General features: G+C 62.0%; 1 protein-coding gene across 2 annotated transcripts; it reads left to right on the forward strand.

The window, feature by feature from the left end:
* Nucleotides 1-1030: 1030 nt before the first annotated feature.
* Nucleotides 1031-25942, forward strand: FLNA (filamin A). Of its 2 annotated transcripts, XM_031446540.2 has the most exons (48): nt 1031-1060; nt 3998-4406; nt 7479-7727; nt 7816-7913; nt 8035-8182; nt 8595-8713; nt 8806-8883; nt 8974-9136; nt 9226-9426; nt 9969-10106; nt 10191-10314; nt 10431-10567; nt 10669-10862; nt 11030-11143; nt 11232-11375; nt 12069-12192; nt 12276-12436; nt 12523-12613; nt 12694-12863; nt 13135-13252; nt 13352-13614; nt 13842-14439; nt 14524-14697; nt 14779-14941; nt 15019-15179; nt 15275-15445; nt 15854-15977; nt 16068-16224; nt 16908-17097; nt 17253-17276; nt 19602-19849; nt 19955-20050; nt 20230-20332; nt 20413-20553; nt 20661-20789; nt 20984-21157; nt 21254-21415; nt 21516-21719; nt 21796-21948; nt 22065-22187; nt 22309-22575; nt 22728-22865; nt 23066-23181; nt 23714-23846; nt 24255-24431; nt 24599-24817; nt 24904-25107; nt 25453-25942. In XM_031446540.2, the coding sequence occupies exons 2-48, from the start codon at nt 4034-4036 to the stop codon at nt 25638-25640; spliced, it is 7944 nt and encodes a 2647-aa protein (XP_031302400.2). In that variant the 5' UTR covers nt 1031-1060; nt 3998-4033; the 3' UTR covers nt 25641-25942. The 2 variants fall into 2 exon arrangements, with proteins under 2 accessions (XP_031302400.2, XP_064339062.1); XM_064482992.1 differs by lacking the exons at nt 1031-1060; nt 17253-17276 and having other exon boundaries at nt 4019-4406.
* The last annotated feature ends 1315 nt before the right edge of the window (nt 25943-27257 follow it).

Here is a 27257-nt window from a genome sequence, read left to right on the forward strand (position 1 = left end):
TGGCCAGGAGCTTTCTCCCTCCACCCTTTTTCTTTCTCTCCTTTAATGCAGTGGAATAGAATAGGAAATGTCAGAGTCCTTTTCAGGTAGCAAGGGAAAGGCTCATTTTGTGAACCACCTGTTTCAGTTACTTGTGTCACCCTGTGTGTGTGCACACAAGTACTGGCTCAGGATGTACAGTGTAGTTCTTATTGGGGTTTGCGGGCAAAAGGTTTAAGACACTGCTTTATGTGGCCTTCCCCAAGAAAGTGATACTTGCATTGAATACGAAGCTACCAGGAAATAGGCACATAGAAGAGGAAGAGGGAGTCTGGCAGTGCCAGGGTGTGGCTGTGCTCACCCAGTTCACAGACCCTTGGCTCTGTGGCTGCCCCACTACCACTGCCCACTCCCGGACTTAAGGACTGCACCTAACCGTGCTCCTGAGAATTCAGTCCGTCTCTGTTGCCCCCGCCCAGGCTTGGCACCCAGCGGGGGCCAAATCAGTGGCAGTCAGGATGCTAGCTCATCCCGGGTTTCAGGTCCCTGGTCCATGGTAGATTTTTGGCCGTAGGCGCTCAGTGAACACCTGCAACGGCCCGTTGCCCACCTGCACTCCAGACGGCGGACTCCGACTTGCCTGGCCAGCCCAGGCTTGAGGCAAAGGAAGGGAGTCATGACTATGGGCCACCTGGAGGAGGTGGCCTTTCCTGCAACAGGGGCCCTGCAGACCCTTAGGGCTCTTGAGGAGAGCACCCCCCTCGCCGGTCGGTGAGCTCATAGGGCGGGGGGCGTCGCCAGGCGGCCGGGGCGCTGGAGCTCGCGGCGCGCCCCCGCCCCCCCCGCCCCCGCCCCCGGCTCCTGGGCGATTTTACCAATTAAGGCTTTCTCGCCGGGCCGGGCCGGGCCGGGCCGGGCGCGGGGCGGGGGTGCGGCCAACAAGAAGGCGGGCGGCGGCGGCCCATTCGCGTGGAGGCGCGCGGCGCGCAGCGGACGCCAGTGGAGCCCCGAGGCGCCCGGTGCGGGCTCACAGGCAAGCCAGGCGCCACCCCGCGGTCGCCAGTCGTCCGCAGGACAGCAGGTGAGGCCTCCGCGGCCGGCTCCGAGCGGGATGGTCACGGAGCTGCTCGCATACCGAGGGCGGGGGTGGCGAAGTCCGGAGGCGAATCCTGAGAACTCAGGCGCGGGCGCGCACCCAGGCCGGGGCCAGGTGCAGCTGGGGTGCCTTCCCTTGGGGCCGACTTACCTGGTTTACCTGAAAATCTGTGTGTGCCTGGGAGTGTGGGAGCCCAAAGTCACGGGGGTCCCTGAGAGAGAGGGAGTCTGAGCGTTTGGCAGGACACAGGCTCTCCTGCACGCCGGTGAGCTGGCCGCTGCATGGCTATCTGGGAAGGAGGGGCCCAGAGAGCAGGACATTGTGTGGGCTGAGGGCGAGTGGCCACGTGGAAGGACAATTCACAGCCAGTATGCTTCCTGGGAGGGCGACAGTGGGTTCCTCGCTGGCACCAGTCCTCTGGGTACCAACTGCTTTGGGCACAGGGAGTTGGCTGCCGGGCTGCTGTGCTCTGTGGGAGGTCAGGCAGGGGTGTGGCCCGCACAGGAAGCAGGGGCTCCTCCAAGAGGCCAGATTCCCAGGCTGGGTCCTGTCCCAGGTTGGCTCAGAGCTGGATGTTCACTGCCAGCCAGGATGCAAGCAGCAACATCCCCAGATTCCCATGCCACCTGGGTCCAGGAGAAGTAGGTGAAATCCGATGGGAGAGCCACCAGTATGTGCTCCAGGGTGCAGGTCAAGATGGGAACTCAGGACTTAAGTGCCCTCACCTGCCACCTGGACTTGCCTTAGTGGCCCATCCTGCCATTCTTCGACTTTCTTCACCAGCTGAATCGCCCCTGTGGGAGGGCCTGGCCTGGGGTCTGAGGACTGGGGGTGGGGTGGGAGGCGGAGTGTATCTAACATCCAAGAATCTACTCCAAATAAGGGAAAATATGAAAGAGCTGGATTTTGGCTTCCAGGGACTGCTGGATCTGGGGGCTTTGGGATGGGGCGCCATCTGGTGGTGATATGACGTCCCCTAGGGACAAGAACCTTCTACATCCCCATCCTTTATCACCCCCAAATAGGGAAAACCTAGGGCTGGAAGCCAGGATGCCCAGATTCGGTCCCCTTTTCTGCTGGAGTTGGCTACTGGTCACTTACTCTGACTCAGTGTCCCTGCTCTCTGAAGATTAAGGAGTGAACACAGATGACCCAATTGGATGGCACTTATAAAAGTGAAAATCAGTTCTCAATGGAACTCTCTCCTTGGGAACTTGCTTTCCAGTGGGACAGAGGAAGCAGGACAAGTCTCATCTCCTCTCGAATGGGGCCTGGTAGGGAGCAGTCCCCCCTCTAAAGGTTTCCCTCCCACCTACACTCCAGATCCCAGACACTGTGGTGTGGAATTTTGTGCAGGTGTGCAGGTCAGGAGAGGAGAGTGTACAGGTGAGCCTCAGACTGAAAAATGTCATTTGGAACCCCTACCACCACCATTGGTGAGGAAAAACCAGTGGGGTGACAGGCAGCCCCTAAGTGAGCATGCAGGAGGGCAGGGGAGACGCTGGCTGGGACTACAGCCCCACTGTGGGTGATGTAGACACCGCAGGTTGTGCGGCGTCAACCATATTTGGGCATGACATGCCAGCTGACCCAGGGCCTCCTCTCCCACTACTCTTTAGCAGATAATTTAGTTAGTACTAGTCTGCAGCTCAATCTAAGAATCAAGCAGGAGGGGCAGAGACATGCTCCTCAGACACAGGCCACACTCCTCAGCAGGCCTTGGCAGCCGTCATGGTGGTTTGCCCCCTTCAGTCCCCTAGCCCCTGTGTCCCGGGGGCCCCCTCTGCACCACGTGACAGTGAAGCCCACCCAGACCCAGGTGCACAGAGCCCATCAAGCAGTTCCTCAGGGAACCACTGCGCAGGTCCCTCTGGGTCTGGAAGACACCCCCCCCCACCCCTGCCCGGCCGCCTCCTGGGTCACACTGGCTCAGGGCCCATTCAGACAGGAGAGGAAACCCCTACTGCCCCAGGTGGACTGCTGGTGGGTCAGACGGACACTCGCTGTCTCTGCATGCGTCACCCTGCGGCCTCTGCCAGTGCCCATTGGCACGCCCTGCCCCTTTCAGGGCTGCTTGCTCCTGGATCGCCTGTGGCCTCCTGGCCCAGTGCCCCATTTCCTCCTGGGTGGAGCGGGTTGGGAGGGAGGCAGGCGGTGGGGACCGGCGGGCGCAGGTGCGCAGCCCAGGGCGGTGCAGAGCGGGCAGGCCGGCTGGGGCAAGGAGTCTGGGGGGCGGCCTGGGGTCCGGGCGCCACGGGCTCCGCTGGCGTGGCGCACGCGCGCACAGCGCTGGCAGCAGCGCCTCGCCCGGACCCGCGCTCTCCAAGGGCTTGCCCTTAAGATCGGGCCCCTTCATGCTGCTGCCGAGCGACCGGCTTGGGCGCGGCCAGGGACCCCCAAGCGCTGGATCTCGGAGGAAGGGGGACCGCGAGGGCTGCGGGGGATCTGAGCGGAGCCTACGTCACTCACAGAGGGCGAGCCACCCCATCCCCCGCAGGAGCCGTGGGGAAGGAAAGTCCCTTGTAAGGTGTGCCCGCTGGAGGCCAAGTGGTCCAGTGCCAGACACAGCTCAGCCTTTCCTCGCTGCAGCGTTTCCTGCAGCGCAGGCGCGAGACCGCAGGGCTTGGGCGCAATCTTGCTTGCTTGGGGCCCAACGACCCTTCCTGGAGCCTGGGGGTCGGGTCAAAACCACCAGGGCGGAGGGACTCAGGGGGGCATTCCAACGGGCGGGGTGGGGCGGGGCGGGTGCGGCCCCGAAGCCCCACCCGCAGCCCCGCCTCACGGCAGTTCCGCCTCCTAGTCCCGCCCCCTGCCCGCATTTAAAGGGCTCGCTCTTTCCGTAGCGCAACCTCTGCTGTCTGCATCGTCCTGGGCTCGCTGAGGTGCCTGCGACTTTAATTAAAGGGCCGTCCCCTCGCCTAGGCTGCAGCACCGCCCCTCGGCTCCTCGCGCCTCAAAATGAGTAGCTCCCACTCCCGGGCGGGCCAGAGCGCTGCGGGCGCGGCTCCGGGCAGCGGTACCGACACGCGAGACGCTGAGATGCCGGCCACCGAGAAGGACCTGGCGGAGGATGCGCCGTGGAAGAAGATCCAGCAGAACACATTCACGCGTTGGTGCAACGAGCACCTGAAGTGCGTGAGCAAGCGCATCGCCAACCTGCAGACCGATCTGAGCGACGGGCTGCGGCTCATCGCGCTGCTCGAGGTGCTCAGCCAGAAGAAGATGCACCGCAAGCACAACCAGAGGCCCACCTTCCGCCAGATGCAGCTCGAGAACGTGTCGGTGGCGCTCGAGTTCCTAGACCGCGAGAGCATCAAGCTCGTGTCAATCGGTGAGGGCGCGGGCCTCCCCGTGGCGCGGGGAGGGTGAGGGAGGGGGACTCCGTGCGTCTTCCCATCTCCCGGGGGCTGACCCCTGGCAGACACCCTCTTAAGCTGCGGCGCTGACCCGGAGGCTCCAGGGGCCGCCCAGATGCATGTGGGCCTGGAGAACAAAGGCTCGCTGGCCAGCGGTGCGTGCGGACCGCTAGGCGCCCCGCCCGCCTGTCCCAGCTGGCCCACGCCCAGGCTGAGCTCACATCCTCCACAGGCCGCGCCCCCGCCGCTGCGGCCGCGGTGGGAGAGGGCCTAGGGGGGCGGACACTGGCCAAGCTCTGGCCCTGCGCCCAATGCCCCATCTCTAACGAGGCGGAGGCCAGGGCTCTGCACCCCCTAAAGCAGTTTGGAGAGGGCAGTCTGGCCTTCAGGCACCCCTGTGGTTCCTAAACAGGGGATGGAGCTTGTGGGTTCCATTATCTAGGCCCCCCACCCCCGCTAAAGATGGGGGGCCTTAATTTAGATCTCCCCCTCAGAACTAGGGGGCCAGAGAGGACCATAGCTATTGAAAGACAAGATGGGTCTGTGCGCTGGCTAGTGAAGGGAGCTGGCTTGTAGCCTACTTAGACACCAAGTTACTGTTGATTTCTGGCCAAACTCTTCCATGTAGGACTTGCCTTCCTGCATCTAGAATGCAGGAGTTGGTTGGGAGGTACTCCAGCATGTGCTGGGCTCACTGCCGGCCCAATGTCCGTGTCACCGGGCTAGTGAGGCTGGAATTGACCAGACCTACTGCATCCCGGGCACTTCTTAAGATGGGAGCCGCTCAGGGACCAACACCAGAACTGGTGACTTGGGGAGGGGGCTATGCAACAGGGAGGGAAGGGGCAAGAGCTGTTTGTTTTCAGAGGCCTTCCAGATGTCCCTTTGGCCCTGGCATGGTCCATGCTGAGCCTGGGAAGGTGAGGGACCGAGACTCAGGTTCCCCCAACCACTCAGGGCAGGTCTCAAGGGCCCCACCACTTTCTTTGGAGTGCACATCGTTGAGGCCGAGGAGGCCCACCCCTCAGTCCCAGCCTCAGTCTAGCCAAGCTGAGTCATCTCTGAGCCTTGGGGGGGGGCAACCGGATGTGGGGAGGCGGGCCACACCCCAGTTGTCTGGGGGGGGGTCTCGTCCTCCCCCCTCCCTTCTCCTCTTGTGAGCTGGCTGGAGCAGGCCTAGTTCCCAGAGCTTTGCCATATAAGGCAAAAAAATGTTGGAAAGCGGCAGTGATTAGGGGAGGGAGGGGTCAGGCTGCCCCGGGGGCTGGGGAAAGGGGGTGGGATGGGGCGGGGCCATCCAGCCCGTCATTCTCTCAACCCGGGGCCCCGTCCTTCCCTCTCTCTTTTGTGAGGTGGACAGGGAGGGCCTCGGCCAGTCTCCTTTGGAACAGGGGGAGGGCCCAGCCCAACCTACCAGGGCTGATGAGCTTGGCCTTGTGTGTCCTCTCATGGGTCACAGTGGGCCTCAGGCCTCCTGAGGTCTCCTGTACAAGACTCAGGATCCTGGGGGTGAGAGCCTGGTGGGAGGCCCCAGCGGGTCCTGTGCTCTTGGTCTTCTCTGAACCTTCCAGTCACCCCTAGCCTGAAGTCCCCTCTCCACCCTCCCTTGCTTGCCATCGGGGGACAGTGTTAGGTAGTGGTGTGCGACCAGGAGCAACCCCAGTCCAGGAACATGCTTTGAGTAGCATGGCGCTGGTCCTCAAACTGCTGCCTGCTGGATTCAGAGGCTGCCACATTGATGGACCTTTCCGAGGCACTCATCCCCTTCTTCCCATTCCCAAGTTGACCCACTCAACAAGTATTTTCTCCTGATTATTGGGGGTAGAGGGTGGAGCATGCTGGCAGGAATTCCAAAGATGAGTTGCCCTCTCCCATTCTTGGAGCACCACCCCCAGCCCCCAATCTCAGGAGGAGGCTGAGACCCAGAAGGGCCTTGGGTGGGGCTTAGAGCACAGAGAGGTTGCTATAGTGATGGGGTGCAGGGTGCCCGCCCTAACCACTTCCCCTGTGGTGAGCTTGGTGGCCACCAGCTCTCAGCCCAGTGGCCCGTTAGGTGGCGAGAACAGGCAGCAGCCGAGCACACTCTGCTGAGGCAGCGGGACTTGGGGACCCCACCCATGACTTCTGCCACCCAAACTCCCGAGCTGAGCCCTGGGCGCCCAACCCAGGCTCACTGGCTTTGCTCCTCCTCCTCCTCCTCCTTGGGCTGGGTGAGGGGCCCCTGGAATGTGTCCTGCCCATCATCCTGGCTGGCAGGCTATCCCTGCTGGGCCCCAGTGAGTCAGGGCCCTGCAGCCCAACCACTGGTTCCTTTGGGCTCCCAGCCCCTCCCTTGCACCAAGGCCTGCTGCCCAACTCCCAGCTGGGCTCTGGGGGGAGGGGGAGCACTGAGGAAGTGGTGGGGGGTGGGGCTCGCACCCTCCACCCAAAGGGTCCTTGCTCAACACCTCTGCTTTCCCTGCCGTCCACCCACTCGCCCTGGGGCAGCAGTTGTATTTCCCAACCGCCCCACCCGCCTGCCTTCCCCTTCCTCAGCGCCAGGTTAGGGGCTCTGGCATCGAGGCCTGCTGGGGCCTGGCTGCTCCTCCTGCCCATTCTCTGGAGACCCCTGGAGATGGGTGGTGGGCTCATGTGTGGGCAGCTGTGGCGTGCTCATCGGACTCACTCTCCAGAGCCACCATCTTTGGCGAAGGGGACTCCTCCAGAGACCTCCCCTGGCCCTGTCTGCAGCCAAGCTCTGTCGCTTGTCCTTCCTCTAGGGCCCCACAGCCTCGGCTTCCGGCAACACCCCCTCACTGTGCTGTATCATCACCATGTGCCCATGGGTGTTTTCCCTTCGAATCTGCTTCACGCCTTTGCAGGGGCCCTGGGCAGAGAGGGCCCCACCCCACCCTGCGAAGGCCTCTCTCTCCTCCCTGGGGCCTGCTGTGCTCCACACAGCAGTGCCTGGGAGTGGCCTGCCACCCTGTGTGTGCATGTACACATGTGCACAGGGACGCACACGGAGGCCCCTGCCTGCCTAGCACTGCCACTCCTTTCCCTCGCAGACAGCAAGGCCATCGTGGACGGGAACCTGAAGCTGATCTTGGGCCTCATCTGGACCCTGATCCTGCACTACTCCATCTCCATGCCCATGTGGGATGAAGAGGAGGATGAGGAGGCCAAGAAACAGACACCCAAGCAGAGGCTTCTGGGATGGATCCAGAACAAGCTGCCACAGCTGCCCATCACAAACTTCAGCCGGGACTGGCAGAGCGGCAGGGCCCTGGGTGCCCTGGTGGACAGCTGTGCCCCAGGTGAGGGGCGTGGGCGTGCTGGGGCAGACCGGATGGCCCACCAGGAAGTTCTGTGGGCCCCCGACTCACCACCTTCCTCGTGCCTCAGGCCTGTGTCCTGACTGGGACTCCTGGGACGCCAGCAAGCCTGTGAACAATGCACGGGAAGCCATGCAGCAGGCTGATGACTGGCTGGGCATCCCTCAGGTACACCCCTACTTGACCACTCGGGGCCAACCAGGGGCCGAGATCCCGGTGGGGGGCGGTGGCACGCCCCAGGAACCTGAGGCTTAGAGGCTAAATGGCCCCTGTCTTCTGCCCATGGCAGGTGATCACTCCTGAGGAGATCGTGGACCCCAATGTGGATGAGCACTCCGTCATGACCTACCTATCCCAGTTCCCCAAGGCCAAGCTGAAGCCAGGGGCTCCCCTGCGGCCCAAACTGAACCCGAAGAAAGCCCGAGCCTACGGGCCAGGTGAGGGAGCCAGGCAGCAGTGGGTGCTCCTGGGCGACGCCCTCCTCCCCGCGGGTCAGTGTCCTCTCTAAAGTTGAGTCTTGAGTCACGTGGCAGCAAGGTTATTAAATGCCCCCCGAGAGTCAGGCAGGAGTGGGTTGAGGGAGGAAGGACCCATCCGCCTTACTGCGGTGGAGATGAAACCCAGCCCAGGGCGTCATACAGGAGTGAGGGCCCAGGCAAACACGGGGGCACGTTCCAGAAAACAGGCCCAGGCCTGTCCCACAGCAGGAACGCAGCTGGGACCGAAGGCTCTGTGCGCTGGGGTTTAAGCCGAACTGACTCGTGCGCGCAAAGCGTGCCTGCTAGGGCTGCGCTGGGGAGGGGGCGGCGCTCACAGCCTGCGTGGGCCTTTCGCGCCCTCCCCCGGCAGGCATCGAGCCCACAGGCAACATGGTGAAGAAGCGGGCAGAGTTCACTGTGGAGACTAGAAGCGCCGGCCAGGGAGAGGTGCTGGTGTACGTGGAGGACCCGGCTGGACACCAGGAGGAGGTAGGGCCGGCGGCATGTGGGGCAGGCGCCACTGTGCCTTCGCTGGCAGGGGCCACTCTCAGCCAGAGCTCACGGGCTCCTTCCCACCCTAGGCCAAGGTGACCGCCAATAATGACAAGAACCGTACCTTCTCTGTCTGGTATGTCCCCGAGGTGACGGGGACTCACAAGGTGAGCCCTCAGGCCAAGGGGAAGCTGGTGGCGAGGGCAGCGGCTGTAGGGCCCCACCCCGCCCTCACGTCCTGCCCCTCCTGCGAACAGGTCACTGTGCTCTTTGCCGGCCAGCACATCGCCAAGAGCCCCTTCGAGGTGTACGTGGACAAGTCCCAGGGTGATGCCAGCAAAGTGACTGCCCAGGGCCCTGGCCTGGAGCCCAGCGGTAACATCGCCAACAAGACCACCTACTTTGAGATCTTCACGGCAGGTGACGGGAGGGTACTGAGGCTGCAAGGTCTGGGGGTGGGGCTGCTGGGGCCTGGAGGCTCTGGGAGCTGAGATGGTACCTTACGGTAGGCGCTGGCACGGGTGAGGTGGAGGTCGTGATCCAGGACCCGGCTGGACAGAAGGGTACCGTGGTGCCTCAGCTGGAGGCCCGGGGCGACAGCACATATCGCTGCAGTTACCAGCCCACCATGGAGGGTGTCCACACGGTGCATGTCACCTTCGCTGGCGTGCCCATCCCTCGCAGCCCCTACACTGTCACTGTTGGCCAAGGTAGGCCAGTCCTGGCTGTCACATGCTGGGTCATTGCAGCCCAGGCCTCCCTTGGGAGGGAGGCAGCCAGGGCAGGTCCCTCTCCATCCAGCCCCTGCCCCATCTCCCTGGGTTGTCTGTGCTTCCACTGTCTGGGCGATGTACTCTCTTTCTTCCCCTGCTGGGGCCCCTCCTCCTCTTCCACCTCTTGCCCCTCTCCATCTCTCTCTCTCTCTCTCCACGCTTTCATCTTCGGAAGAGCTCGCTCCAGCTGTCTAGAAACCTGCTGCTCTCTGCTCTGCCCACAGGGTCAACGGTACTTGGATCTGTCTTCCTCTGGGAGGGGAGGGCTGGGCTGGGGATGGGGGACAGATGCAGATGGAGCAGGTGGGAGGAGGCCTGCCATGTCCTGGCCTCGGCCACAGGTTTTAGGGTCACAGTCCGTTCTGGTTCTTTCTTGCGCATCCTTCCCCACTCTCTGGCCTGATGGTCCAGCCACGTGGGAGGCAAGGGAGGGGTTGCCTAGCTCCAGCTCCGAAGCTCAGCTGGCTCTCTGCTCACAGCTTGTAACCCAGGTGCCTGCCGTGCTGTCGGCCGGGGCCTCCAACCCAAGGGCGTGCGGGTGAAAGAGACTGCTGACTTCAAGGTCTACACGAAGGGCGCGGGCAGTGGGGAGCTGAAGGTCACTGTGAAGGGTCCCAGTAAGTTGACCTGCAGCTGGGGTGGGCAGTGCTGGCCCCAGGCCACTGCCGGCCAGGCCTGAGGCCCTTCCTCGTCTCTGGCAGAGGGCGAGGAGCGTGTGAAACAGAAGGACCTGGGGGACGGCGTCTATGGCTTCGAGTATTATCCTGTGGTCCCTGGCACGTACATCGTCACCATCACGTGGGGAGGCCAGAACATTGGGCGCAGGTGAGGCTGTGGGCAGAGCGCTCAGAGGTGGTGCTCTTCTCCCCTGTGGGTTTCGGGCAGGCTGCTGTCCAAGACGGGGCCCCTCAGCCCTCCCTGATGTGGCTCTCTCCTCGCAGCCCCTTCGAGGTGAAGGTGGGCACTGAGTGTGGCAATCAGAAGGTGCGGGCCTGGGGCCCTGGGCTGGAGGGAGGCGTCGTTGGCAAGTCAGCCGACTTTGTGGTAGAAGCCATCGGGGACGATGTAGGCACCCTGGGTGAGTTGGAGGCTGCAATGTGGGTGCCTGGGGGGCAGGGGGTGGTGAGGGCCACCCTTCCAAGGCTCCGGGACACTGATGGAGCTGGCGGCTGTTGTCAGGCTTCTCGGTGGAGGGCCCATCACAGGCCAAGATCGAATGTGATGACAAGGGCGATGGCTCCTGTGACGTGCGCTACTGGCCCCAGGAGGCTGGCGAGTATGCTGTGCATGTGCTGTGCAACAGTGAAGATATCCGCCTGAGCCCCTTCATGGCGGACATCCGCGAAGCCCCCCAGGATTTCCATCCAGACAGGGTAAAGGGCATGTGCCACTGGCCAGGTCTCTGACCTCCTTCTACCTCCGCTTAGGGGCTGGGCTGGGGGCAGGAAGCCTGGGCTGGTATCCCCGGTGGTGTGCTCCTGCCACTCTGTCTACGGTGGCCTGCACTTGGTCTCCTGAGATCTGGGTGGCCTCCCATTAGGTGAAGGCACGTGGGCCCGGATTGGAGAAGACAGGTGTGGCTGTCAACAAGCCGGCGGAGTTCACGGTGGATGCCAAGCACGGCGGGAAGGCTCCTCTCAGGGTCCAAGTCCAGGTCAGGTGCCCACTCATGGGGGTGGGGTGGGCAGGTGCCCAGGCCTGGATACTGACTAGGAGGCCGCCTACTACCGCCTGCCTTCCAGGACAATGAGGGCTGCCCTGTGGAGGCATCAGTCAAGGACCACGGCAATGGCACTTACAGCTGCTCCTATGTGCCCCGGAAGCCTGTGAAGCACACGGCCATGGTGTCTTGGGGCGGCGTCAGCATCCCCAACAGCCCCTTCCGGGTGAGCCTACCCTCTGTGGGCCTCGAACTGGCCTGGAGCCTGCTTCCCTAGGGTGCCTGCTTTGTTCTCATCCAGCTCTGTTCGATAAAACTTGAATAGCCTACAGCTGACCCCTCTTGAACATACACCTCGGTAGTTTTGAGTAAGTTCAGAGTTGTGCAGCCATCACCACATCAAAGAGGAGGACGTTTTCGCCATTCCTAAGAGAAACTCCTCCACCCGCTAGCGCCTCACCCCCCACCCCCGCCCAGCCCTCAGCAACCCCTCATCTGCTTTCCTATAGGAGGTGGCCTTCTGTTCCTGGCTGCTTTCACTCAGCATCCCCTTTTGTGCTTCTGTCTTTTTATTGCTGACCAGCACTCCATTGTACGGAGAGACCACGTTTTACTTATCTGGTCATTTGTTGATGGACATTTGGGATTTTCTCACCTTTTGGCTGTTGTGAACAGTGCCGCTGTGAACGTTCAAGTACAAGTGTTTGTGTGGATGAGTGATCTTGTTTTTCTGGGTGGACAGATTTCACATCTGAGTGGAATTGCAGCAGTACGTAGTCACTTTATGTGTAATTGAGGAACCACCAGATGACTTCCTGAGGTGGTTGCACCATTTTGCTTGCCTGCTGATGGTGGGTGAAAAAGCCCCAGTGGCTACTGCAGGCTGGTCATGCCCCTGCGCTTGCCCCATGCCTTGCAGGTGAACGTGGGAGCAGGCAGCCACCCAAACAAGGTCAAGGTTTACGGTCCAGGAGTGGCCAAGACGGGGCTCAAGGCTCACGAGCCCACCTACTTCACTGTGGACTGCACGGAGGCCGGCCAGGGTAAGGCCCCGACTCAAGAGTGGGTAGGCGAGTGGGCAAGGCATCTCTGTGAGTCCCAGCCTCCACCCCCTCCCCCACTACAGGCGACGTCAGCATTGGCATCAAGTGCGCCCCTGGCGTAGTGGGCCCCACCGAGGCTGATATTGACTTTGACATCATCCGCAATGACAATGACACCTTCACAGTCAAGTATACACCCCGTGGGGCTGGCAGCTACACCATCATGGTCCTCTTTGCTGACCAGGTGGGTGCTGCTGCTCCCGGTCCCTCACTCTGCTGGGTGCTGGGGTGCTGCTCCCCTCTCAGTCTTTCCCCTCCCACCCACTGCAGGCCACGCCCACCAGCCCCATCCGTGTCAAGGTGGAGCCCTCCCATGATGCCAGCAAGGTGAAGGCCGAGGGCCCTGGTCTCAGTCGCACTGGTGAGGATGAGTACCGTGTGGGGAGGTCGCGGGGCAAGACCCAAGGTACCCCTACAGGGTCTCTCACTGTGTCTCCTCAGGTGTTGAGCTTGGCAAACCTACCCACTTCACGGTCAATGCCAAAGCTGCTGGCAAAGGCAAGCTGGATGTCCAGTTCTCCGGGCTGGCCAAGGGGGACGCAGTGCGTGATGTGGACATCATTGACCATCATGACAATACCTACACTGTCAAGTACACTCCCGTGCAGCAGGTAGCCACCCGGCCCCCCGTCGCTGCACCTTCCACCACACCTGCTGAGCCTTTGGGCCTCCTCGCTTGGTGGGCTTGGTGGGCAGCTCTAGGGGCCTTCCCACCCACTCTTGTTTCCTACCTGGTAGGGAGTGGGCATGGGAGTCTGGGGGGCAGTGGGAGAGCAAAGCCAGTGCTTCTCTGATGCCCCCTCCCCATGCCCAATTTGGGAAGCCATGGGCCAGGGAGACCAAGATCATGACCCATGACTCTGCCTTCTGTACGCCTCCCAGGGCCCAGTGGGCATCAATCTCACTTATGGAGGGGACCCTATCCCAAAGAGCCCCTTCTCAGTGGCGGTGTCTCCAAGCCTGGACCTGAGCAAGATCAAGGTGTCCGGCCTGGGAGAGAGTAAGTAGTTGTGTTCCTGGTCACAGTCACTGAGAACATGCCCTGGGGCTGCCTGGGTAGGGCGGCACGGTTCTCTCCCTCTTTTCATCATCTCAACAGAGGTGGATGTTGGCAAAGACCAGGAGTTCACAGTTAAGTCGAAGGGTGCTGGTGGCCAAGGCAAAGTGGCCTCCAAGATCGTGGGCCCCTCTGGGGCAGCAGTACCCTGCAAGGTGGAGCCAGGCCTGGGGGCTGACAACAGTGTGGTGCGTTTTGTGCCCCGTGAGGAGGGGCCCTATGAGGTAGAGGTGACCTACGATGGTGTCCCTGTGCCTGGCAGCCCCTTTCCTCTGGAAGCTGTGCCCCCCACCAAACCTAGCAAGGTAATTGGGTTTTGGGGGGCACCCCATCTTCTCTAGACTCGCCCTCACCCTTTCTCGCTTTTGTCCTTTTGAGCAATGGCCCTGCTCTGGCCTGCCTGTGCCCCTGCCTGTGCCCCTGCCTGGTTGGGGAGGGAAGCTGGAACAAGAGGAGGTAGATGGAAGGTCAGGCTGGGGGTCTTAGGGTCAAGGGTCAGGGAGGTTCTCCTGACTTGCCCCTCCTCCCTCAGGTGAAAGCCTTTGGGCCGGGGCTACAGGGGGGCAGTGCAGGCTCCCCTGCCCGCTTCACCATCGACACCAAGGGTGCCGGCATGGGCGGCCTGGGCCTGACGGTGGAGGGCCCCTGCGAGGCCCAGCTCGAGTGCCTGGACAACGGGGATGGCACGTGCTCTGTGTCCTATGTGCCTACTGAGCCTGGGGACTACAACATCAACATCCTCTTCGCTGACACTCACATCCCTGGCTCCCCGTTCAAGGCCCATGTGGTTCCCTGCTTTGACGCATCCAAGGTCAAGTGCTCGGGCCCTGGGCTGGAGCGGGCCACCGCCGGTGAGGCAGGCCAGTTTCACGTGGACTGTTCAAGTGCAGGCAGCGCAGAGCTGACCATTGAGATCCGCTCTGAGGCCGGGCTGCCGGCTGAGGTGCACATCCAGGACCACGGCGACGGCACACACACCATCACCTACATCCCCCTTTGCCCCGGGGCCTACACCGTCACCATCAAGTACGGTGGCCAGCCCGTACCCAACTTCCCCAGCAAGCTGCAGGTGGAGCCTGCGGTGGACACCTCAGGTGTCCAGTGCTACGGGCCTGGAATCGAGGGCCAAGGTGAGGGGCCGTGGCGTGGGGCGGGGAGCCCAGGGGAGCCCGGGCCCCTGGAGCCCCGCACTTCCTCTCCATGCCTCTCTGCAGGCGTCTTCCGAGAAGCCACCACTGAGTTCAGCGTAGATGCCCGGGCTCTGACGCAGACCGGAGGGCCGCACGTTAAGGCTCGTGTGGCCAACCCCTCAGGCCACCTGACCGAGACCTATGTGCAGGACTGTGGTGATGGCACCTACAAAGTGGAGTACACGCCTTATGAGGAGGGTGCGTGCTGGGGCACCTGAGGGCTGAGGGGCAGGGGTAGGGCGGCCCAAGCTCCTCCTGACCCAGCCCACCCTCCTCCAGGACTCCACTCTGTGGACGTGACCTATGACGGCAGCCCTGTGCCCAGCAGTCCCTTCCAGGTGCCTGTGACTGAGGGCTGCGACCCATCCCGAGTGCGTGTCCATGGGCCAGGCATCCAGAGTGGCACCACCAACAAGCCCAACAAGTTCACCGTGGAGACCAGGTGAGTGAGAGCCCAAGGGGCAGGGGCTGCCGTGGGCCTTGGAACCCCGGGGAGTAACAGCGGTCTGTTTGGCCTAGGGGAGCTGGCACAGGGGGCCTGGGCCTGGCTGTAGAGGGCCCCTCCGAGGCCAAGATGTCCTGCATGGACAATAAGGATGGCAGCTGCTCAGTCGAGTACATCCCCTACGAGGCAGGCACCTACAGCCTTAATGTCACCTATGGTGGCCACCAGGTGCCAGGTGAGGAGGTGGGTCAGCTGGGGCTGGGCTGGGACCACCTGCCCACCCTCCACTGTGTCTCATATGGCTGCCATCCTTCCCGTCCCCCTACCCAGGCAGTCCTTTCAAGGTCCCTGTGCATGATGTGACAGATGCATCCAAGGTCAAGTGCTCTGGGCCTGGCCTGAGCCCAGGCATGGTCCGTGCCAACCTCCCTCAGTCCTTCCAGGTGGACACGAGCAAGGCCGGCGTGGCCCCGCTGCAGGTCAAAGTGCAGGGGCCTAAAGGTGAGTGTTCACATGCCTGGGAGCAGGAGTCAGGTCAGGAGGGTATGGTTTTCTTTGAGGGGCCAGGGAAGGAGACCGGAGGCTCGGCACACAGAGGGTGGGGCTAGTGTGCTGGCAGTTGATGGAGAAGCCTCAGGGGACACTGCTGCCAGTGCCCAGGGTCAGGGGACTGAAAGGAGGTAGAACAGACTGGACGTGGCCACTGAGCAGATGTGGCAGGAGGGAGGGAGAGCAGGGGTCTGAGGTGGCACTCAGGGGCTCAGGGCCATTCCTGGGGACAGGCCAGTGAGGGAAACCGAGGTCTAGACCTGGGTTGGAGGCTGGGTACACAGCCAAGGCTCAGCTTCTAGTGTCGTGGGCCTGGAGGCCCAGGACTAGCTGAGGCTCTGTCTCTGGGACTGGGGCCAGGCCTGGTGGAGCCAGTGGACGTGGTGGACAATGCTGATGGTACCCAGACCGTCAACTATGTGCCCAGCCGTGAGGGGCCCTACAGCATCTCTGTGCTGTATGGGGAAGAAGAGGTTCCCCGAAGGTAAGAGTCAGGGCCCACTGCCTGTGGGGAGGGGCCCCCGGCTGGGTGCCAAAATCCCTTCTGACCACTTTTAACATCCCGGCCCAATAGCCCCTTCAAGGTCAAGGTGCTGCCTACGCATGATGCCAGCAAGGTAAAGGCCAGCGGCCCTGGGCTCAACACCACTGGTGTGCCTGCCAGCCTGCCTGTGGAGTTCACCATTGATGCGAAGGATGCAGGGGAGGGTCTGCTGGCTGTCCAGATCACGGTGAGCTGACCACATGGGTGGCCACCTGGCCCTGCTGTTTTGCAGCTCTGGCCACATGGAAGGCGAGGAAGGGGAAGGTCCCAGGCTGGAGTGGTGGGTGGTGTGGGGCATGCAGCCTGGGGCAGATGGCCCAATCCGGCTCTCTCTGATCTGCCTTGGGAGCTTTGTGCAGGGGCAGGTCCCCTGCCTCTGGGATGGTAATGACAGACAGGGGCTTCCCCACACACGCACTTGCTCACTTCTAACTGAGCTCGTTACGTTACTGAAGCCCTTATAGTGCCTCAACTTGCCCACCTGGAACATTCTCTCGGGCCAGGTATGAGGCTAGGCTGGTGAGATCTTCTGGGGGAGTTCCTCCTAATGCTGGGCAGACCCTGCGGTGGAGGGTGGGAGCTGAGAGGTGCTCATGGGGATAAAGGAGAATGGGTGCCAAGTTTTCTGGCCTTGCCTGTTGTCACATGGGGGAGCACTGGGCATTTGAGGGCTTCTCTTCTGGGCCCTGCCCATGGGGGAGTAAGGGACAGTGTAGGATGCAGGCAGCCGTTTCGGGCCAAGGTGGTTGAGTGGCTCGCAGGTGTCCTTGCAGCAGCAGTGCTTGACCCTTGATGCTTTGAGAGGGCCTGAGGTAATCCCAGGCCTGACTGGGCTTGGGCCAACTGCCTCCCCTGGGCTCTGCCACACAGGACCCCGAGGGCAAGCCCAAGAAGACGCACATCCAAGACAACCATGACGGCACGTACACGGTGGCCTACGTGCCAGACGTGACGGGCCGCTACACCATCCTCATCAAGTATGGTGGCGATGAGATCCCCTTCTCCCCATACCGCGTCCGGGCTGTGCCCACTGGGGATGCCAGCAAGTGCACCGTCACAGGTGAGCCTGCCCGCCAGCGGCCACGGCGCTCAGCACGGGGCTTGGGTGTGCCTGTGTGCAAGGGCTCGCTGCTTGGGGCGGCGTGTGGGAGTGGGGGCCGCCCCCTTGAGTGACTCACCTGACCTTTCTCCTTGCTCTCTGCCCTCTCACCTCAGTGTCAATCGGAGGTCACGGGCTAGGTAAGCTGCTTGCTGGGGCCACTCCCAATGCCCCTCCTGCCCAGAGGGCAGCTTCCTTTCCTCTTCCGTGCTGATTCCCAGGACAGTTCCAGCTGCAGCTCTTGGCAGGGACAGAGGGGGGAACTGGAGGGTTAGGGCCCAGGGAGGCCTCCGGAGCTGAGCATGAGCACTCCAGCCCTCCCCTTCTCTGGGCCTCCGTTTCCCCATCTGAGAAGTCGGGTTGCAGCTGAGAGCTTTGGGGTGTGGTGCATCCTGAGAGGCACCCCACTGGGGGCTCTGGGGTCTGGGGATCTGGGCACCCCCGGGAAGTCCCAGGGGCAGGCAGCAAGCCCTTTCTTTTCACTTCCTCCTTCTGTGTTAAGGGCTCTCACATGGGGTCTCCCTCAAGCCATGGGAGTCCCCGGCCCTGGCCGGATCCACAGACCCCCACCCCCACCTCCCAGAGGCCTCTGCATCCCGGGCCGGGGGAGGCGCAGACTGCATGAGTGGGCGGGGCTGGCTAGTAGTGCGGCAGCACCGGCGTCGACTGCTTGGGCGGCCAGCATGGCGGGGCCCGGCCCAGCCTCAGAGCCCCAAAGTGCACTCGGTGGCCCACCCACCCTCCCCACATCCTTCCCTCCCCCTACTCCCTCAGCAGTGACGTTATTCAGATGGTCCCCAACTAGGCATGGAGATCCTCCTGCTCAGGCATGGGAGGGAGAGCCAGCCCAGGCCAAGGGCACCTATGAGAGGCAGTAACTACACGGGAGCCTCGGAAGGCTGCAGGCCTGGAGCTTGGGCGAGGCGGCCAGGGATAAAGTTAGAGGGTGGCTGGGGTTTCGTGGCAGGGGTTGAGGGACTCTGTAGAGCAGGCCTTGGATTTGAGATGACAGGCATGTGTGCCTAGGGCAGGGGGACAGGGCCTTGGGGACCATGGGCAGGGTCAAGACTTAGCTGACAGAGTGGTCTCAGTTTACCTGGCCACTGTGTGCAGAATGGAGGCAGAGAGCCCAGCTGGGGAGCTGAAGTCACTTTTGGACCAGTTGGAGGGGTGGCTTGGTCTAGGCCAGTGGTGGGGGACTTGAGAGGGGAACCAAATTGGGGGGTGTACTTTGAGGATAGAGCAGCTGAGACATGCTGATGGGCTGGGCACTGGGCAGGGGAAGTGGGGAGTCCAGGCTAACTGTGAGGCCAGAAGCCCGAGTCACTAGCTAGACCGTGGGTCCAGGTTCCAAGCAGGGAGAAAATGTGTGGCTGCATGTGAGGTGAGGCCTCCCCGGGCAGGGTGGGCAGTAATGGGCCAGGTCTAGAGCTCAGGAGAGCTGCGGAAGGCCAGCATGGAGCTCAGCAGAGTGAGAGCCCTTGGCAGAGATAAGAGCTCAGCGGCAGGCTGGCTGGGGGTTGGGGGGTCCTTGAACTTAGCCCCTGAGTCGGTTTCGGTGCTCCCAGCTGCTTCCCTAGCAGGGGCTGGGCTACAGAAAGCACTTTCGCTGCCAGGCCTCACAGCCCACAGCCCCCCAAGCCTCCACGGCTGAGCCAAGATCATAACGTCACTGTCCCCCACTTTCCTCGGGCACTCTGGGGCCCTGGAGGCTGCTCAGCTGCTCCGCTCTTGCAACCTAGCAGCCGTGGCTCTGGCTTGGGCGTCCTGTCCCCTTCCCCCCGGGTGCTGCCGCTGCCACTGCCTGCTGCGCTGTGCTGCCTGGGTGCTAACCCTGCTGCCTACCTGCTTCCCTGCTCCCAGCTCCTGCCTGCAACGGGCCATGCCCAGCCGTCCCTTTCTGCAAGCCTCCAAGCGAGAGTTCTCAGTTGTCAGGAAACTCCAATTGCACCTTCAGGCCGGGGTGGGGCGGGAGGCGAGTGTCACATTCTCCCACGCTGCAGCAGGACTCCGCCTCACTGCGTCTGCACACAGCACTGGGGGCCAGGCCGCAGGGGCGAAGGCAGCTGTGGACCCAGCTGGAGCACTGGCATTGGTCAGTGTGGTCCATGGCGCCAGCTGAGGCCAAGTTGGCAGGGGAGGTGGCGGCCAATGCTGGTGCCCTGACAGCATGTGGCCCTCCAGGCCCTTCCTTCCTCTTAAGACACCTGAGTGCCACCCGTCAGGCCTTCCCCACGTAGGGGATTTCCCCAAGATAGCACTGCCTGGCTTGAGGTGGCTCAGGGGAACCTTTCCTGCCTTCTGAGAAATCACTCACCATCCCAGCTTGGAGGGGGTGGGGGCAGGAGGCCTGGCTATGCTTGGTGGCAGTAAGAGGCCTGGGCGGGTGGCAAGTGGACAGGAGCAGCCCGAGCACCAAGCTCATGCACCGGCCCCCACTTTGGGGACCCACCCTGCCCCACCAGGTGCTGGCATCGGCCCCACCATCCAGATTGGAGAGGAGACAGTGATCACTGTGGACACCAAGGCGGCGGGCAAAGGCAAGGTGACCTGCACCGTGTGCACACCCGACGGCTCTGAGGTGGACGTGGATGTGGTAGAGAATGAGGACGGCACCTTCGACATCTTCTATACGGCTCCCCAGCCTGGCAAATATGTCATCTGCGTGCGCTTTGGTGGCGAACACGTGCCCAACAGCCCCTTCCAAGTGACGGTCAGGAGGGGCCAGGGGTCGAGGGGTCTGGGCAGGGCCTGGCCTGCCCCCTGCCCTGGGGCTCACCTTGACCAGAGTCTCTAGCTCTTGTACGTTGCTCTGCAGGCTCTGGCCGGAGATCAGCCCATGGCACAGACCCCACTGCGGCCTCAGCAGCTGGCCCCACCATACACCTATGCCCAGGGTGGCCAACAGACCTGGGTATGGCCTGGCCCACCTCTTCCTAGCTTACCTAGCCCTAGGGGACACTTGGGGACTGGCCAGCTGGGTGTCCCGTGTGGCCCTCTTCTGCTGCCTTTGTGGAGGGACCCCATATTCTCCCACTTGGGACTCCCCTCCCTTCAACAGCTCCCGACCCAGGCCCTTTGTGTCCACTGCAGGCTCCAGAAAGACCCTTGGTGGGTGTCAATGGGCTGGATGTGACCAGCCTGAGGCCCTTCGACCTTGTCATCCCCTTCACCATCAAGAAGGGCGAGATCACCGGTGAGCAGGGCGGGAAGGAGCTCTAGGGAGGCCAGGGTGTGCCGACGGGCTGCCCTGACCCCAACCCCACTGCCCTGCAGGGGAGGTACGGATGCCCTCGGGCAAAGTGGCGCAGCCGGCTATCACCGACAACAAAGATGGCACTGTGACTGTGCGCTACGCGCCCAGCGAGGCTGGCCTGCATGAGATGGACATCCGCTACGATAACATGCACATCCCAGGTGCGTCACGCAGCCAGCCGTCACCACCTCACAGGGGCCTGGGGCTGGGGGAAAGACTTGGGGACAACCCAAGGCCCCCATTCCACATAGCCCCCTTCCTGCCTTAGGAAGCCCCCTACAGTTCTACGTGGATTATGTCAACTGCGGCCACGTCACAGCCTACGGGCCTGGCCTTACCCATGGGGTGGTGAACAAGCCTGCTGTTTTCACGGTCAACACCAAGGATGCAGGAGAGGGTGAGCGTTGGCTCTAGTTTTAACCTGCCTGTGTGTTGCGAGATGCCATCATCTGATAGAGAACTGTATGCTGGAGACACTCCCCAAAGGGCATTCCCCACCCTGCCACCTGGGCCTCTCCTTGCCTGTTGGGGCTTCTCATTGGTGCAGTGTCTCCGGTCACAGTTCCCACCCTCACCCACAACTCTCTCCAGGGGGCTTGTCCCTGGCCATTGAGGGCCCATCCAAAGCAGAAATCAGCTGTACTGACAACCAGGACGGGACGTGCAGCGTCTCCTACCTGCCTGTGCTGCCTGGTGACTACAGCATCCTGGTCAAGTACAATGAGCAGCACATCCCAGGTAGCCCCTTCACTGCCAGGGTCACAGGTAGGTGGTACCTGGAGCAATGACAGAACGAGGCAGGTGGCAGGGTAGGCGTAGTCTCCCTCTGTGCCTGGACACACAGTGACTGTCCCCCGCCAGGTGATGACTCGATGCGCATGTCCCACCTTAAGGTGGGCTCTGCCGCTGACATCCCCATCAATATCTCGGAGACAGACCTCAGCCTGCTGACAGCCACTGTGGTGCCGCCCTCGGGCCGGGAGGAACCCTGTCTGCTGAAGCGGCTGCGCAATGGCCACGTGGGTAAGAGGCTGGGGAGCCGCACCTTCTGGAAAGGAAGGAGGCTGGCAGGGGGTGGGCAAACCTTTCCCCGGCTGATGGCCCCACCCTATGTTGTGCCCAGGGATCTCGTTCGTGCCCAAGGAGACAGGAGAGCACCTGGTGCACGTGAAGAAGAATGGTCAGCATGTGGCGAGCAGCCCCATTCCAGTGGTGATCAGCCAGTCGGAGATTGGGGATGCCAGCCGCGTGCGGGTCTCAGGCCAGGGCCTTCATGAAGGCCACACCTTTGAGCCTGCAGAGTTTATCATTGACACCCGTGATGCAGGTGGGCAGTGGTGGCCTGGAATCTGGGGTGGGACCACTCTCTTTGGCCTCCTAACTCAGGCGTATCCCTCCTGCAGGCTATGGTGGACTTAGCCTGTCCATTGAGGGCCCTAGCAAGGTAGATATCAACACAGAGGACCTGGAAGATGGCACATGCAGGGTTACCTACTGCCCCACAGAGCCTGGAAACTACATTATCAACATCAAGTTTGCCGACCAGCACGTGCCTGGTGAGGGCAGTGCCCACGCACCTCCCCCATGGCTGGGCGACCCTCCTTGCCATACTCTGGGCTCTGCCTGCAGAATGTAACCTGTGTGGGATGTGGGCTGTGTTTTCTTCCTACAGGCAGCCCCTTCTCCGTGAAGGTGACAGGCGAGGGCCGGGTGAAAGAGAGCATCACACGCAGGCGACGGGCTCCTTCCGTGGCTAATGTTGGCAGTCATTGTGACCTCAGCCTGAAGATCCCTGGTAGGAGCTATAGCGGGGCCAGGGAGGGGTCCTGGGGAGTCCTGGGTGCCAGCCCTAGGTGGCCCCAAGCAGAGGGCTGGGGCCTGGGTCTCCTGCTCACCAGGCTACCCCTCACCTACAGAAATTAGCATCCAGGACATGACAGCCCAGGTGACCAGCCCATCAGGCAAGAGCCATGAAGCTGAGATTGTGGAAGGCGAGAACCATACCTACTGCATCCGCTTTGTGCCTGCTGAGATGGGCATGCACACAGTCAGCGTCAAGTACAAGGGCCAGCATGTGCCTGGGAGCCCTTTCCAGTTCACCGTGGGACCCCTGGGAGAAGGAGGAGCCCACAAGGTCCGTGCTGGGGGCCCTGGCCTGGAGAGGGCTGAAGCTGGAGTGCCAGGTAGGCCTACTTCCTGAGGGGCTCTTGGTCTTCTGGGGGAGGGTCGGGGGGTGGGGAGGAAGTAGCCAGCAGCCATGCTGGTCTCAGCCATGCTCAGAGAGGGCTGAGGCCAGGACAGCAGCCCTCCATGAGGACACACTACTTTCCCACAGCTGAATTCAGCATTTGGACCAGGGAAGCAGGCGCCGGGGGCCTGGCCATTGCTGTTGAGGGCCCCAGCAAGGCCGAGATCTCCTTTGAGGACCGCAAGGATGGCTCCTGTGGTGTGGCCTATGTGGTCCAGGAGCCAGGTACTGAAGCCCTGGCTGGGGCTGGGGAGGCAGTTCCTGGGTGTGGGTATTGGTCTGGGTCTATGCAGACAGCCCTGCCCAGCTCCCACCCTTTACTGTGAGGTCCCAGGGCCACTTAGGCTGTTTGGGAGAGACAGCAGGTTTGAATGCTGACAAGTGGGGGCCTCCCAGCATGCCCTCTGTTCTCTCTCCCTGTCCAGGTGACTACGAGGTCTCAGTCAAGTTCAACGAGGAGCACATCCCAGACAGCCCCTTTGTGGTGCCTGTGGCTTCTCCGTCTGGTGACGCCCGCCGTCTTACTGTTTCTAGTCTTCAGGTGAGACACTGAGAGAAACCGCCCGTCTGGGGCTCCTGGGCCCGGCCAGACCAGAGCCGCCGCACAGAGCAGGCCTTGGCCCTGTGTCAAGTGACCCGCCCAGCCCAGCTCGGGGCGCCGGGCTTCTGCTCTGGCCGGGTGCAGCCCACGCTTGGGGTCGGCAGGAAGTACCCCTGACCGCCACGTGGAGTTTTTCTCGTGTCTCAGGTCTAAAGGCTTTGAACAGAAGCCTGTGCCCCTTGAGCACCAGGGCTGAGGTTTAAAGAGGGACAGCCTGCTAGGGCTGCATGCTGCCCGCAGGGCGGGGCCACCCCGCTTCCTGCTGCCCCTGTGTGTGAATGTGGAGCGTGGGTTTGGGAGTGGCGGGGGGTGTGCCTGTAGCTTGCTGCCCCTTGAGAATCGGTGGCTCTCCCTCTTTAAACCAAGTTGGACGCCAGATGGGTAAGTGCAACCCTGTGGGCCTTCTGCTTCTGGGGCCCTGTCTTCCCTTGCTCCAGCCTCAGCCCCCTAACCACATCTGCTGTGCTTCCAGGAGTCAGGGCTAAAGGTCAACCAGCCAGCCTCTTTTGCAGTCAGCCTGAATGGGGCCAAGGGGGCGATCGATGCCAAGGTGCACAGCCCCTCAGGAGCCCTGGAGGAGTGCTATGTCACAGAGATCGACCAAGGTGAGGCCCTGTCCCTGCCCGGCCACCCAGCCATCTGCCCTGGCCCCGCTGGGAGCAGTGGGCTGCCCCCGGGCCCGTCCTGCTGGCTGGAAGCAGGCTGAGAGTACAAAAGGCAGACAGAGACTCTGGAAGCAGCCCGGACAGGGCGCAGATGCCTGGCTTCTTCAGCCAGGCAGCCCTTTCCCCTCGTTACCTAAGCCCTTGGGGATCTGGCTCAGCTTCACCCCTGAGGCTTCAGGAAGCCTGTGCTGTGGAGTGTGGGTGTCTAGCATGGTCCCCAGAAAAAGCTGAGTGGGCCACCTAAAGCTACTGGACTCACTCTGGTGGACAAGGGAAGCTCCTCACAGATGCCACATGCTCGGTTGGAGGAGGGACCCCAGCCCCACAGCATGCTCCTCTGTTCCTCAGATAAGTATGCCGTGCGCTTTATCCCACGGGAAAATGGCATTTACTTGATTGATGTCAAGTTCAACGGCACCCACATTCCTGGAAGCCCCTTCAAGATTCGAGTTGGGGAGCCCGGGCATGGAGGGGACCCAGGCCTGGTGTCCGCCTATGGAGCTGGCCTGGAAGGCGGCATCACAGGTAGGTCAGTGGATGCAGCTTCTGGTGTGTGAACGTGGCTGCTAGGGCCCCTCCTCCCAGCTCTCAGTGACAACAGGAGGCGTGTGGAGGTGACCAGGCTACACTGGGCCGGGGGCGGGGGGGGGGAACAGGCTGGACCAGCTCTGCCTAACCTCCTGTGCCCCCAGGGAGCCCAGCTGAGTTTATTGTGAACACAAGCAATGCAGGAGCAGGTGCCCTATCAGTCACCATCGATGGGCCCTCCAAGGTGAAGATGGATTGCCAGGAGTGCCCTGAGGGCTACCGTGTCACCTACACGCCCATGGCACCTGGCAGCTACCTCATCTCCATCAAGTATGGCGGCCCCTACCACATTGGGGGCAGCCCCTTCAAGGCCAGAGTCACAGGTGAGCCATGCACCAGACTGCTGCCACCCACCCAACTCAATGCCTGGCACTCTGGCCACCTCTGACCCACCTGCTCTGCCCTACAGGTCCCCGTCTCGTCAGCAACCACAGCCTCCATGAGACATCATCAGTGTTTGTAGACTCCCTGTCCAAGACTGCCGGTGTCCCCCAGCATGGGGCCCCAGGCCCAGGTCCCTCCGATGCCAGCAAGGTGTTGGCCAAGGGTCTGGGGCTAAGCAAGGCCTACATGGGCCAGAAGAGCAGCTTCACGGTGGACTGCAGCAAAGCAGGTGGGCACCCAGGCCCCAGCCCTTGGCCAGTGCCTGGGAACATGGGAAGGGGTGAACTGGGGGTGGGGCAAATGCCTTTTGGGGCATGGCTGTCACTTCTAGAGCAACTTCCCACCTGGGCTTCCCTGCCATCTCCTCTACCCTTCAGGAAAGTGCCTTCGAGGAGCTGGAGTTTCCCCTATTGGTTTGGGGTGGGGGTGCTGGCAGCTTGGCAGAAAGGGCTGTCACCTGAAAATGGGTGAGGTGGGAAGGGGAGGCTCCAGAACAGGAGGAGAGATCAGTGCAGTCACAGCTGAAGGGAGGGGACTTGGAGCCTGGAACTGAGGCCCCTTCCCCTACCCCTAGGCAACAACATGCTGCTGGTAGGGGTACATGGGCCGCGGACGCCCTGCGAGGAGATCCTGGTGAAGCACGTGGGCAGCAGGCTCTACAGCGTCTCCTACCTGCTCAAGGACAAGGGGGAGTACACGCTGGTGGTCAAATGGGGTGATGAGCACATCCCAGGCAGCCCCTACCGTGTCCTGGTGCCCTGAGCTCTGTGCCAGCCAGCAGCTCCCAAGATGAGAAGTGCCCCTGCACCCACCCTCCGCCACCCGAGCAGCAACCCCACCTCAGCCCTGGAGCCCTGGCCACCCTGTCACTGCAGCAGACCCTGCCCTGTGCTGCACTCACCTGCCTCCACTCCAGCAAAGGAGAGAGGCGAGCAGAGGGAGCCCTCTGGTGGCCCTGCCTATCTTCTTTGGTTCTGGGAGGGGTGAGGGGTGGGGGTCCTGTGCACAACCACCTGCTAGTTCTCTTCCCTACCCAAGAGGAATAAAATTCTGCTTCCATTCTCTTGGGAGTGTCTCTAGCTTTCTGGCAAAGGGCCCGACAGGGTGGATGGAAGTGTGGGCCCAGAACACAGGCTGCTGGATCTCCAGGCCAGCCCCCTCCGACTGCCTGGCCCCCGAGGCTCCTGCTTCCCAACACCTTTGCCCCAACTACCCAGCCAGCCACTACTGACTCCGGGAGGCTCCATCTGCCTTTGCCTCCTCTCTGCCTCCTTGGGTTCAGGGCAGTACGGGGCAAGGGGTGTATAGTCCCCCTCAGGACAGGGCCTGCTGCTAGTGAACTTGTCCCAGGCCACACCAGGAACAGGTGCTGCCTGAGGGGAAGGCCAGGCTACAGGACGTATAAAGTGCTGGGTGGGAGAACCAGATAAGCAGGACTTAAATCACAGCGGGCCATGGCCATCCTCCTGGCATCTTAAATGTGTCACTATCCCCTGGATAGGGCACTGTCATAAGGCTCCCTGCCCTGGGGGTAAGGCTGTAGGTCTGAAGGTCCCTCAGTGGACAGATGGACATATTCAGGGCACTGCCCATTGGTCACAGAGTTTGTCCCATTCCCACTTGAGCCCCAGGTGTCCTCGCCTGTCCTGCACTACGTCCCTGGGTGAGCCTTGCCCTGGTTCCCTCTTGCCATCATCACACTAGGGCAACCTCAGCCCCTCAGGTTCTCTGTTCATCACTTCCCACATCCCTGCGCAAGTGTCTCCTACTATAAAAAAGAAAACAAATCACCCATGCCCCATCCCAAGCCCTCCTTAACTTTCCTGCCCTATGCACACAACTCTGATGTTCCACTTGCAACCACGCAACCCCCCACCCCACCCCGGCAACCTAAACCGCCATCTGGAGAGAAGGGCCTCAAAGTCAGCCAAGGCTCACATATTCAGGCCTCTCACAACTGGGCAGCTCCAAGCATGCTAGTCATGCCCTGCTTCTGGAAGCACTTTCTAGACCAGGATGAGCTGACAGATCCCAGGCAGGGTTGCTTCTCAGCCACAGAAAAGCATGACCTCTGGGAAGGAGAAGAAGAGGATCAGGAAGTGGACAATGGCCGGCTCCTTAAGACCCAGACCAAGGGCTTCACCCAGCCCCAGCCCCTCCTAAGCAGAGAGGGAGCAGGCACAGCAGAGGCAGCCACTGATCCACAGGAAAGTAGCATGGGGCACCATTGTTCCTGCACCTGGGCTGGCCTAGTGCCCCCTAGTGCTCTGAGCACCCCAACCCAAAGGCTTTTGAGGGCTCCGTGAGCCCCTGAGGGACCCCAGATTTTGAGGTCTCGACCTAGTGCTTTCCAGGACTCTGAGACTACCTCCCACAGGA

The sequence above is a fragment of the Camelus dromedarius genome, chromosome X (genome assembly GCF_036321535.1).
Source record: "Camelus dromedarius isolate mCamDro1 chromosome X, mCamDro1.pat, whole genome shotgun sequence".
NCBI lineage: Eukaryota > Metazoa > Chordata > Mammalia > Artiodactyla > Camelidae > Camelus > Camelus dromedarius.